The 14160-nt window shown below is 35.5% G+C and overlaps 1 protein-coding gene across 2 annotated transcripts; it reads right to left on the minus strand.

Annotated features, from left to right (window-relative positions):
* Positions 1 to 460: 460 nt before the first annotated feature.
* Positions 461 to 8355, minus strand: LOC143922515 (uncharacterized). Of its 2 annotated transcripts, XM_077445775.1 has the most exons (3): positions 7908 to 8355; positions 2115 to 2139; positions 467 to 2012 (listed from the first exon to the last, which is right to left on the minus strand). In XM_077445775.1, the coding sequence occupies exons 2-3, from the start codon at positions 2118 to 2120 to the stop codon at positions 1713 to 1715; spliced, it is 306 nt and encodes a 101-aa protein (XP_077301901.1). In that variant the 5' UTR covers positions 2121 to 2139; positions 7908 to 8355; the 3' UTR covers positions 467 to 1712. The 2 variants fall into 2 exon arrangements, with proteins under 2 accessions (XP_077301902.1, XP_077301901.1); XM_077445776.1 differs by lacking the exon at positions 2115 to 2139 and having other exon boundaries at positions 461 to 2075; positions 7908 to 8345.
* Positions 8356 to 14160: the final 5805 nt, after the last annotated feature.

The raw sequence follows: 14160 nt of genomic DNA on the forward strand, positions 1-14160 counted from the left end.
CAGAGTGAGATGGAGAAAAGAGGCTTTTGAAAGATAGCGTGTATCCTCTCCGGACGTTCCAATGTCTCGCATTTTATAAAGGGAGCAACGCTGAAATCCGATTTAACCGCAAAAAACATTTAACTACGCTCACTTATTAGATTAGTCTCAAGACTATTCCCTCAAGAGTATTCCTCAACTGTGGTATACATATATGTACATATAATATGTATATTTACATTAGTGGTACTTTCTTAGTTCATAAATTCCTTTTAAAATTGGCCAAGGGCTATGAAGCACTCGTTTGTACATATAAACAATCAAATTTATTATTTCTTTTCTATTCATTGTTTTTTTTTTTTAATCACTATATATGAAGTTTACAAGTTTTAAGTACAAAGTATGTTTTGGTTTAAAGTTTAAAGGTATAGTGGAGCAAAATATCAACAACCTATTTATAGCTCTTGGAAAAGACTTCGATAATGGTTTGATGTAGTTTATTGAAATGTAAAATTTGCACGTGGTGGGCCAGCGGAGCGTACGGAACACAAGCTGTCCGTACGCCGTCTACTCGGTGACTCTGTCGACCGTCGCGTATTTCCGCTTGGGCCGACACTAATGCCAACTCGTCAATAATGCCAATCGACAATCAGTTAATAAGACTGTTTGCCACACGTCATTACAAAAGTCGGAACATAGTCCCACATAGGAAAACTGTTGAACAATACAGTTATTCTACAGAGTTACAGCATTACTGACGAGTCGTTTACAATAAATCATAGCTCTTAAAATAATTAAATAGAGGGTGAATAATGAAACCTTTGCCTCATCCAGTGTGAGGATAAAATCAATTTATTGGTTCAGTAATATTTCAACTTATAGGTATACCTCTGGTGAATGTTGTTTCTATTTACATTAAAATTTTTGAAATCTCCTTTGAAGCTGTGAATAAGCATTACAAGATAAGTTTACTTTAAAGAAGAGAGAGTGGACTGTATATGATTTAAAACTTAAGCATTCCTCATCTTGATGTTAACTTAGACAATACAATGTTGACACTGTTACAGTTGTCAAGACAGATCAGCTATTACCGATCAACTAAACTTGATTAGTGAGTGTAATGCTCCTAAGTTAACTTGATTTCATCAACAAGTAGCACAAACATTGCTAAATTAAAAGTAAATTGGAAAGTCATTCATTCATTCCTACAAGCAGGAAATGAAGGCGAACTATGATTATAGATGTCTCTACGTTAAACATCGAAATGTTCAGTATTATAATATTTACTTATTCTATGATTCACATAAATACTATAAACAGTAAGAGTTAACTTATGTTTTCATAACAAGAAACATAAGACCTGCGGATGACTCCCGGCAGGTTATAATTAAGTAGACATGAAATAATTTAAGATGCTCCATTAAGTGTGGCTTGGAGACTAACATTAACAAATCATGAATCTAATTTTAACTGTCAAATTTGAACAGTTTATTTTAAACTCGGATATAATCCTTCCGAGTGATGACATGAGACAAGTCTTATATTATAAAGACAAAATGATTAGATTAAATTCGGAGATATATACTGCCGAATGTTAAAATGAAAATAGCTTAAATTATACACACAACACAATTAAAGTGAATTACGGAGTACTACTATTAACATTGAATGATTTAAACTCATGATTACATCTAATAAGTAATATGAGTTGGGGGTAGTGTCTTCGGGTTAAACTAAGCTACCGAAGTTGACGGAATTGAAGCTGCTGTTTCTCCTCCCTCTTGCTGATCTTCCTTCCTGTCAAGTGGTCCTTGTGGTAGAATCGGCAATGGCGCCACTAGATGACTGGACCGACGAAACTCTCCGCTGGCAGTAAAGACGTCGACGACTCGAACTCTGCCATCTGGTCCGGGATACAATTTAGTGATTCGACCCAAGACCCATCGGGTTGGCAGCATGTGTTCCTCCTTTAACAGGACCATTTGACCCACACTCAGATTGTTGCTCGAGTCCTTCTTCCATTTGTGTCGTAACTGCAAAGAATGTAAATATTCCGCCGACCAACGTTTCCAAAATGCTGCTGTGGTCAATTGTATCTGAAGCAGATTGGCATGGACATTAGTGTTATATTTAACCTCCATTGGAAGAGCGAGTAAGGATCTGCCAATTAAGAAATGTCCAGGTGTGAGGGGTAAAAGGTCTAGTGGATCCGAAGACAAGGGACTAAGAGGACGGGAATTCATGCAAGCTTCTATTTGAGTCAATACCGTACAAAATGATTCGAAATTTAAGGTGGTGGCCTTTAACACCTTGTTTAAATGAATCTTCATGGATTTAACCGCTGCTTCCCACAGCCCTCCCATGTGAGGCGCCCTTGGCGGGTTAAACTTCCAACGAATCCCTTCGGAGGCTACATACCGTAGTAGCTTCTCCTCATGAGGACGTTCGTAAATTAATTTTACTAAATTAACGAGTTCACGACTTGCACCGACAAAATTAGTAGCATTGTCGGAATATATCGTATTGGGCCTGCCACGTCTGGCTACGAATCTTCTTAAACAATTTAAGAAATTTGAACTCGTTAAGTCTCCGACAAGTTCCAAGTGAACTGCCTTACTGGAAAAACACACAAAGACACAAACGTAACCCTTAATTATCTTAGAATTCTTATTGCAACCACTCTTCACAGGAAAAGGTCCTGCGAAATCTATCCCCACATGACTGAAAGGAAAATTCGCAGTGGTACGTTCAAGCGGGAGTAATCCCATTAATCTATTGTGTGACAGTGGTTTATTTCTGAAACAAATGACACATGAACGCACCACTCCTTTGACAGTATTATGTCCGGCCAATGGCCAATAGGTCTGCCGCAATAACGACAGTAAGGCTTGAGTACCCAAGTGAATATATTTCAAGTGCGCATCTCGGACAATCATGTGTGTAAGTTTATGCTTATTTGACAAGATAATGGGTGACGTTGATAGAGTTGTTCCCAGAGGAAGTCTACTTCCAACACAAATTAAATTCTCGTGGAATAGAGGGGACAATTTAGCTAATTTACTGCTACTGGGAATTGGATGTCCCTTGCTCAGCAAACGATATTCCAATGGAAATGATTCCATTTGCGATAACCTTATCAAATTATTTAAAGCATCTTTTAATTCTAAAGCGGACGGTTCGTTATTTTCTTTAACGTTTAATTGTTTATTCCTTAGTGGCCGATGAACATATGATAAAACTCGAAGGAGTCTTGGAAGATGAGAATGTTTATCTATCCAATTATTTTCCCTCACAAGGGTAGCGTTAGTGACTACCCTTCTCTCTGGAAGATCTATTGTGATCTCAGGAGGTCTTCGAGGCCATCGTGATTCGTCTAATTTCAACCAACTAGGGCCGTCCCACCATAACGAATTATGATTTAATTCTGATGGTTGAGTCCCTCGAGAAATTAAATCTGCTGGATTGTCTGTAGAGGAGACATGGTACCACTCAATGGGTTGAGATATTGATTGGATTTCGGCCACTCGATTGGCAACGAAGGTGGTCCATTTACATGACTCTCCTCTAATCCAATGCAATGCGACGGTTGAATCCGTCCAATAATATTTTTCATTAATATGAATTGTTAATTGGTCTATTGTTGACTTCATTAACTTTGATAATAACATAGCGGAGCACAGCTCTAAACGCGGAATAGTTACAAAACTGAGCGGAGCGACTCTCGAACGAGAACACACAAGATGACATTTGGAATTTCCCAATTGATCAGTACATTTTACATAAATACAAGCACCATAAGCTTTCTCGGATGCGTCACAAAATCCGTGTGCCTGTATATTAATGACATTATTTAGTATTATCAATCTAGGAATTTTATAAAGTTTCATGACTGTATTGGATAATTGACAATCTTTCCATTTTTTGAAGATTGTCTGAGGAATGAATTCATCCCAACCAATGGTTTGTTGCCAGACAGATTGCATTAATATCTTATAATTAATTAACAATGGAGATAATAGTCCTAATGGGTCGAAGATCTGACTAATTACTGATAAAAAGTTTCTTTTTGTTATATTTTCAGTCTCGACTTCGGTTTGAACCTTAAATACAAAAACGTCTTCCCGCGGTTTCCAAAATAAACCTAAAGTTTTGTGTGATTCGTTAGAGAAGTTAAAATCTGAACAATCGTCAGCCTTAACATCCGTGATTATATCGGAGTTGTTCGATGTCCATTTGCTTAAGGGCATACCGGCTGATAATAATATGGTTTCCAGTTGAACCTTTAATAATTTACCAGCTTCAATAGTATTAGTTCCCGTGAGCAAATCATCAACATAAAAATCACGTTCGATCACTTTACTAGCGATGGGATATTTGTTTCTATTCTCCTCTGCTAACTGATTTAGACATCTAGTAGCTAAAAATGGGGCTGAAGCAGTTCCGAATGTTACTGTATTAAGTTTGTAATGCTTGAATTTACTCTGGGGATCTGTTCGCCAAATGATTCGTTGTACATTTTTATTTTTCTCTGCTATTTGAATCTGTCGGTACATCTGCTTAATATCCGCAGTAATCACGTATTTATGGAGTCGAAAGTTGAGTAGTAAACTTAACAAATCTGATTGGACACTAGGTCCCACCATCAAAATATTATTTAGTGAGATATTGGACGTTGTCTTTGCGGACGCATCAAAAACTACACGATATTTAGTGGTAAGGCTAGACTCCTTAACCACGACGTGATGAGGTAAATAACAATGAACCTCATGTGCCTCCGGGGGTTCACACTCTGACATATGTCCTAAATTTATGTACTCTTCTAAAACTTTATTGTATTCCATTTTTAAATTATTATTGGCTAAAAAACGTCTTTCCAAAGTTTTGTGTCTTTTCTCCGCAATGTGCAATGAACTTCCTAATACTACCGGGGAATTTTTATATGGTAAAGCTACACAAAATCTACCGTTTTTATCTCGTGATGTGTGTGCTTGGAAATGTTCCTCACATCTTTTCTCCTCAAGAGATTGATGTTTTACCATAGGAACCTGGTCGATCATCCAAAAGTTTTGAATGTGACTGTCTAATTGACTTAAGCCTATGTGGCTCTTCCCTGGAGCATTATTTACTTCGGGATATGGACCAACTATTGTCCATCCGAATTCGGTATCCTTTAAGATAGGCATACCTTTTCCTAACTGGATGGTTCCTGCTTTCATAGCATGAACGCAAATCTCGGCGCCGAGCAATAAATCGATTGGCGTCGGTTTATTCCAAAGGGGATCTGATAACTTGATTCCCGCTGGTATTGAAATTAACTGTTGATCCAGTTTCACAGTTGGAATTTCGCCAGTAATTTCTGGTAATACCAAACACAACACTTTGGTTGAGTAATTAGTGGTTGAAGACCTTATGGTCACCTTGGTGATGTGACGAATGCTACTTTCTTGATTAGCGATACCTACAATTTTTTGAGAGATTTTCTCTAATTTGAAGTTATTCTTCTTAGCGAAAGATGTGGTAACATAGTTGACTTGTGAGCCGGAATCTAATAATGTGCGACCCTTAACGACCGTTCCATTGGACGTTATAATGTCTACTTGTACCGTCGGTAAAATTATCTCCCTTTGAGAGAAATGAGTAGAATGAGCATTAATTGACTTCTTTCCCGTATTATTGGAACTAAATGTATCGTCCTGATGCAACAAAGTATGATGGTTTTGTTTGCACCTTAAGCAATTATAGTTAGACTTGCAATTTGTTATCTTATGCGATGAATTTAAACATTTAAAACACATGTTATTAGATTTAACGAATTCATTTCTTTCCATACTGGATTTTGCTTTGAATTTATCACATTTGCCTATGAAATGATTATTTCGACAGAATGCGCATGCGTTTACCTTACTTGATGGGTTTTTGTTCGCGACATGAGTTCTCATGATTCTTTGACGACTATGAGGGAATTCCTTCACCGTAGTTACAGATGCAGTAGATTGTAATACATTACATCTATTCTGCAAGAATGTCTCTAAACTTTCATATGGTGGCATTTCTCTGCTAACCAGCGATATTTCCCAGTCTCTTACTATATTAAAAGGTAATTTCCTTAGAACTAAACATGTTACCCATGGATCTAAAATTTCTCTCGCGTAACCCAACGATTCAATGTTTTTAATACACACTGTTACCTGATTCAATAGATTTCTCAATTCGATATGTGATTCTCTTGTGATTAATTTTAAGTCACAAAGTGAATTAATCCTAGTTTTGAGATTAAGTCTTGGTAAATTATATTGCTTGTCTAAAATACTCCAAGCTATTTCGTAATTGTCTGAGCTAATATCTAAACCTGATACAGCTGCCAAAGCGGGACCGATTAAGGATTGATGCAAATATTGCAATTTCGTGACATTCGAATATTCCGTTTTGTTTCCTATTATATTCTTAAAAGCTTGTTGAAACGATTGCCATTCAGATGGATCTCCCTGAAATGTGGGAATGGTTAACGTCGGTAACTTATCTCTAGCAAATTTAATTGTTGCTTGCTCTACCTTCAGTTTACAATCTTGAATGGATTGTCTCTCTAATGCTGCTTTAAGATTTTGAATTGTCATTGTGATTATGTAGAACTCTTCGTCTATTTGATCCGCCTGCTCTATATCTGTGATGTTGTCTAAATACTCATAATGGAGTTTTTGGAGATAGTCGTATGCTTTTTCAATAAATTGATACTGTCCTTCATTTATTTCGGAGATTCTGTCTATTTTCTCCTGTAGTCTTTTAAACGCGCCCGAATACCTTAATTCTATTGACGTCATTGTAACTTCTACTTTATTTTCTTTCGCTAATGTTTTTATCGATTGAGTCTGACTTCGAGTCTGATGTATTCTAGAGCTTGACCTGTCTCTAATAGGTTCTACGTCCCTAGTTGGATTTCGACCTTTATGCGACTGGGAAGTCGAAGCTTCTATTTCCTCGTTTTCAGCACTTGACATTTGTTTCAGAAAGTTGCACTATTTCGTCTCATAAATACAGTTATTCTCTACTATAGCTGTCAATTGAACTATTCGTAGAGATAAGGTAATAATATTCAATGATTCACCGTGAATCTTAATATTCTACTTTAACTATTATCACCAGAATCTATCCAACATATTTTGGAAGAAATAACAACCCTAAATTGGTGGGTGCTTGATTTAAACCACTTTGGGGCTACAAGTCTTGTGATTTAATTTAAATCACCACTGTTTCATCACACATTATGAAACAAAGAGATCTACCGATGTATGAATATGCCGGTATGTACTTGATTTAATCCACTTTGGGGCTACAAGTGTAATTCCACATTTATCGTGGAAGGGGGGGGGGGGGAGGGTGTTTCTACACACATTAAGAAACAAAGATCTACCGATATGAATATACCGGTATGTACTTGGTTTAAGCCACTTTGGGGCTACAAGTATAATTCCACATTTATCGTGGAAGGGGGGGGGGGGAGGGTGTTTCTACACACATTAAGAAACAAAGATCTACCGCTATGAATATACCGGTATGTACTTGGTTTAAGCCACTTTGGGGCTACAAGTATAATTCCACATTTATCGTGGAAGGGGGGGGGGGGAGGGTGTTTCTACACACATTAAGAAACAAAGATCTACCGATATGAATATACCGGTATGTACTTGATTTAATCCACTTTGGGGCTACAAGTATAATTCTCCACGTGCTTTGCTAATTTTACACTACATCTGATTTTACACTTTTAATACGAAATTCGATGCGACCGATGAAACATTCCTTCGTAGCGCGATATTATTTTATACAATCGCGTTAATTAATTGTTATACTTTAAAACATATTTTAAAAACTGACCTACCCACATGATTGCCTTTTGAACAGATTGCCTGAGATTGAATACATTCACTTACTTGAATATCCTTTATGATGTTTATGTGATCGTTCCGATAATTTTGGATTACCTCTGTGTCCCATGCGTCTTTGTAGGTTATGTTTTTATTTATATATTTTCTGCGTCAATCACGCGGTCATGTACCTCTGTACGTCAATCAATATATTGCTGAAATAGAAGCAAACATGTTATTAGTATTGGAAAGGTATGGATAGTAACAAAGGAACGATACCGATTTCTTAATTGACATCCATTTTTTCTCGACCACGTTTTTTCCTATTGGTTTGTCCGTTTGGTGTTGTGGCCTAGGTTACTGGTGTCCGGTTCGAAGTGACCATCATGGAAAAGACTTCGATAATGGTTTGATGTAGTTTATTGAAATGTAAAATTTGCACGTGGTGGGCCAGCGGAGCGTACGGAACACAAGCTGTCCGTACGCCGTCTACTCGGTGACTCTGTCGACCGTCGCGTATTTCCGCTTGGGCCGACACTAATGCCAACTCGTCAATAATGCCAATCGACAATCAGTTAATAAGACTGTTTGCCACACGTCATTACAAAAGTCGGAACAGCTCTTATCAAATGTTCAAACTTGTTATTTATTAAAATTTTAATCAAACTGGTTCAAAATGAAAATCGACCTTTGCTTTTATATTTTTGATTGAGGAGAAAATCTTGACTTCCCAAAATGTTATAAATATTTCACGGTACAAAACCATATATTAGATAATCTTATACGTTCGTGACCGTTTACTTCGGGAAAACGTTTACCACTGTGTATGAAAATTGGGCATGAACTTATACAATTATACATGTAAGATTAGCTCGTTTGATAATATAGCACATATTTATAATTAAATTATTTTTTTAAATAATTTTACTAAACTTCGTTCGCTATATATTAGGGTAATGAAAATTAAAATTTATTTTAAAAAATTAAAACAATTTAAAAAATTAAATTGATCTGACTACAAATGAAGAATTAAAAAAGTGTTTTGAAACCACAACTTCACTTGCGTCCTTTTAGATCAAATTGAAAGCAGAATTCTTCCCAGATATTTAAGAATATGAACTAAAACTCTTTTACCTTTACGAGACTGGTTTCTCAACCATTAGTTTAATAAAGACAAAATATCGTAATAGTGTATATTCATTATCCATTACGTGTGGAATTAATTGTCTTCGATAAAACCACGGCCAGATAAGTTATCTAATAACAAACAAGCTCATGTCTTATTAGTTTTTTTTTTTCATTTTATTTTTTTATCTTTGTCTAAGTACATACATAAGTACAATGTATATGATATATAGATATTGTATTTCTTTAAATTCAACAAAATAAATTTGACTACTTATATTTAATATAATTTTTATTTGTTATATGAACAAATTTTCACTCATATTCATATATAACTTTTTTATTTAAAAATATGATGCTGGTCCGTGAGAATTACTGAAAAATATATGCTGGTCCGCCAACTGAAAAAGTTTGAGTAGCACTGATCTATGTAGACATATGCCATCATGGGTTATATAAACAATCCGTAATAAATGTTTTATATCACAATACTAAGATTTAAAGAAAAAATGTAAGCCGATTTCTGATATTTCATAGAAAAATTACAACCCCGAAGCGACTCAACAAAAAAATTCACATTAATAGCTCAAATCCAGCATGTATGTATGTATAGTGTGTGTCAAACGTGGAAGTCTTTCCCTCGGAAAAAAGCCGGAAGTGGAAATCGGTCGAAGGATCCAATCTTTCGCCACATCGACGATCCATTACGTGTGTGACACGTCCGTCATGATTGATTGTAAATACGTTTTATACACGGCCGTCGACGAAAATACATTTTCACGATTTTCCCGCGACCGCAGTGAGGGCGTTTTCCGTTCACCGGGAAAATCTGTGAAACAAACAAAACAAAGAGGCGGGAAAACGTCCCGCAGTTATGGCCGTCGATTTGAAATGTCATTTGGTGTAATTTAAACGACCCCAGGGGAGTTTCGGATGACCCTCGGATGATAAGTGGTCCTGGGAACCCGTCGTCCCTGGAACACCAAATATGCACGAAGAGCAACCCACACTCGTGTATTTTGCAGTACACACGTACAGGTCTGTGACTTGAACCAGAATGCGACAAAGACACTATATCTTCTTACGCCGCAGCACTCAGACATAAATTTGGCATAGTACATGTGTCTAGACCTGGACTTGAGACTCCAGTCTCGTAAGTAATAACGCTTATCGACACAACGTTAGATATGCATCAAAGTTAATTGAGAATTTGCCTTGAAGAACTTTTTCTGTCTGACAAAGCATGAAATTGTCATGAATTGAGTATTTTGACATTGAAATATAATATATATGTATCTAGTAAGTTTTGTGTATGCTATTAATCAAGATTATCTCTCAGAGAGCAAAAATATTTTCATAAAGCGTTGTATGAAGTACCAAATAAAAATAGTGCCAATTACAGTGATTTTCACAAACAAATGTGCAACTCAGTGGTAACATAAATGAATATTTATAAAAAAATACTTTTAATTTATCTGTATGTAATTCTAATATTACGTACGAAATTCTACAATGGGTCAATCTAATACGGCTCCGGTATTTTTTTATTGGTTTTTATCTTCTCACTTGGAAGAGCGAAAAGGAATGTAAGTAAGTTTTATCACAACTGAATAACCCAATTCGGATCGTCATCTAAAATTAGATGTATGTATGTATGTATGCCTTTACAGTTATGAATGAATACTTGAATGGACCGTGGAGTCGGAGTCCTGAAGTCGTGACTTTTTGTTCGGATTCGCTGAAAACTCGAGCAACTTCGATTTCAGTTTCAAATTTATTTTTGCAATTTTTTACAAACAAGTAAGGATCGTGTTTACGACGAGAGCAACTTACTAAGATCAAATATACATATGCAGATTTGAGACGCACTATTTCTATACATGTTTATGTCTTTTTCTCTTGTTTGGATCAAATTGTGGTCAATTATTTTGCGTTAAAAAAGGTCATTTTGGCTTCCTTAGATTTCTTAAAATTCATAATTTTTTTGGGTATTTTTGTGTTCACATTAAAGGTCTCGAAAACTTTTATTTTTAAAATAATGACGGGTCATGAAAAAATGACAATTTTCTGAAAAGAAAATTGAGAGCGCAGCGTATTTTGTATGGAGACTTTCTGCGAAACGAAGACTTTGAATTCTTGTTTATCAGTCAAAACTTATAATCAACTCAATTATATTGCAATCGGTGAATATTGAGCGTTCATTTTTATTTTTAAACTAGTGCTGTACCCGTTGATTTCAACGGATGGTTTCGGAAAGGAATTGATACACGAATTAAAATAAAGTTATATGTTATATATAAATATAATGTAAGGTAATTTATATATTGATAATTTATATTAATAGAAAAATTTGAGTGCGCGCGCAGCGCATCTGACGCTGACATCACTCGTCGCTCGACCTGATGTCGTTCGGTGCTTAATATCAGGAACGCTCCACACCCCCTCCACCCCCCCTCCATCCCCCCTAATACGCCGCTACCCTGCTACCCCACGTATCCTCGACACGATCACTCGTCACACCCCATTCCTATAGCGGATGCTTAAAATGCACCCATTGGTCAGAATGTATCGTGGTTACTCTAATTGGCCAAACGTTTTAGTCCATGGGGACCACTGCAAGCTGATTGGCTGTGCGCCTCGTTCGCGTGTATTTGTTTTATTGAATACTAGCTGAAGCCGACATGCGTTGCAATGCCAGAATAAGGCATGCATTCTAGTTCCCGTTCCCGTTTCAAGTGATAGTTGGAGCTCTACTAACGTCTCTTCAACGCCGTGTCGTCATAAACCAACTGGTAACACGGTTACCCCTAAACACATTTCCTTGACTACACAATGGCGCTTCATACTTTCGCGTCAGTAAAATTCTAATTACGAATATTATTATTAAGAGGTTTTTTCCCGTTTTTTTTCACAGTAATCTTCCCGGACATGTACATATGTATAACATAACCAGCAGAATAGACTAGTGGTTAGACTACTGGTATTCTAAATTCGATGCACCGCACATACCCCGCAAACATACATCGCGTCCGTTTTTATATAGTAAATAGTAAAAAATCTAAATTTGACCAAAATAGTGGTAAAAAAAAACTTTTTCGAAATTATTGTCGAGATATGTATGTACTCGTATATCGATTAGTTGGAGGCACAGGACATTGTTTAAAATCGATGATTTTTTACTAGGCTTTCCACTAGGTCCATCGATGGAAATCCAAGATTCACGTTTATCGCTCCGGTTCATATGTATGTACATACATACATATATACCTACATCGATAAAGTAAAAAATCTACGTTCATGAATACAACGCACCGAGTTCATTATTGTCTCAGGTCGTTAGTTCCACACGCAAATGATACAATTTGTTCGGGAACACAATGTCATATCAATGAATAATTATTGCGGATGTCGCAAAATTGAATTAATGAGCGATGAGGGGTGGTAATGAAGGGGTGAGGCGAGGAGGTGTGGGAGGGGGGAGGAGGATGAAAGGAGGGGGGTGGATCGCTCATTAAGCGCGTATTAGTGTCAAGTGAATAATGAGCGGAAACGAGAACCACCCCATAATTATCTCGAAGATCGTTTCAGACTTGAGGCACTGCACGCTCGGGATACGGAAAAAAATAATAACGACGAACGACATTCCGCCGAGAAAGCGATATCAGCCAGTATTTTGTATATATTTTGTGTCTACATAATATATTGTATTTGATTGTGTCCGTTTTAAACCCGATTCGTAAAATTATTCATTTGATGAAATCGTCAAAAATACATACATACATATGCTTAGTTAATGAACGGCGCCAGCGCGTTGTTTGTTTCATGAAATCGTCAAAATGCACCGAGGAAAGTAGATTTTCAGATGAACCACATGAAATTTCTCTTTCAAAAATGAGTCTGTTTACTTTCAACTAGTCTGTTCATTTGTACTTATGTAGTTTGCCAAAAAAGTCTGAAATAATATATCGACGTGTACGTTGATTATTTATATTTTTAAACAAATTCTTTAAATGAGCAATTTAATAAATGAGATAATTTCTCCATGAATTGTTATTCTACTGATGAATAGTTTGAGCTGAAATTTTTTATTTGTACTATTATATTACTAGTGTTGTACCCGATGACATATCATCGCATGGGTGTTGGCATATTAAGTTATTAAATGAAAAAATATTAAAAGAAACGTGTCGTTGGTCATTGAAAAAAAGTTCGATCCCCACGCGGTCGATTTTTTTTTCAAATACCTTTTTAATATATTTAATTGTTTAATACGAATAAAAAGGTAAAATCTACCTATCTACCTACATGTTAACAATATAAAACACCAATAGAAAAATTAATAAATTAATAAAATAAATTTCTCATAAATCAATAGATGGCGGTATATTCTCAGCCATGCGGAAAAATTGGCATCGATTAGTATATATAGAAGCTTTTTTCTTTTGTTATTATATCTTCGTATACGTTTTAGAAGTGACGTATATATGTAGGTACCGTAGCGGTCAGTAAACAAGTGTCCACTTTCAAATTACGGTAAATGGGGATATACTTTTCTTTTTGCAAAACTGTTTTGTGTACTAAAATTTCATAATCATATGTTTAAGACTTTTCACCAATCGAAGAAATTGTTAACTTTATTCGTATTTTTCTTGATGCTGCTTTTTTTAGGTTTTTAAAACGTTTTCATGTTATTGAAAAATTATTTTTCTTTTAAATCAAAAATGCGTCAATTTAAATTATTCTATCTGTGTGGAAACGTTTAATCCGCTTGACATTATAATTTATTAGTCAAAAAGACACCGATATTTTATATAACGCAATATAAAAGCCGCATTAAAATTACTAATATTTAAATTGTATTAATTTTTTCAATTCAATTTATCTGTAAATTTATATATATTTTTCATTAAATAAAAAAATCTGAATTCAATCAAAGCAATCTTAACAGATTTTCAATAATAATTTAGGGGAGATTTTCATTTCAATCAATGATTGGAAATTTTTCAAAATATTGGAATAGTTAATGAATAATTATACCTTTTTATCGTTAGAAGTTACGGTTAAGAAATTATGATTAAATTAACCGTAATTTTTTTATTCCTCGAAGACCAATTATATCTAATGCTAAAAAATTATTATTAAATTAAAGATCGTGTAAAAAAGTTCCTGTTATAACTGTTCAACTATGTAACCT

This window comes from Arctopsyche grandis, chromosome 2, assembly GCF_051622035.1.
Source record: "Arctopsyche grandis isolate Sample6627 chromosome 2, ASM5162203v2, whole genome shotgun sequence".
NCBI lineage: Eukaryota > Metazoa > Arthropoda > Insecta > Trichoptera > Hydropsychidae > Arctopsyche > Arctopsyche grandis.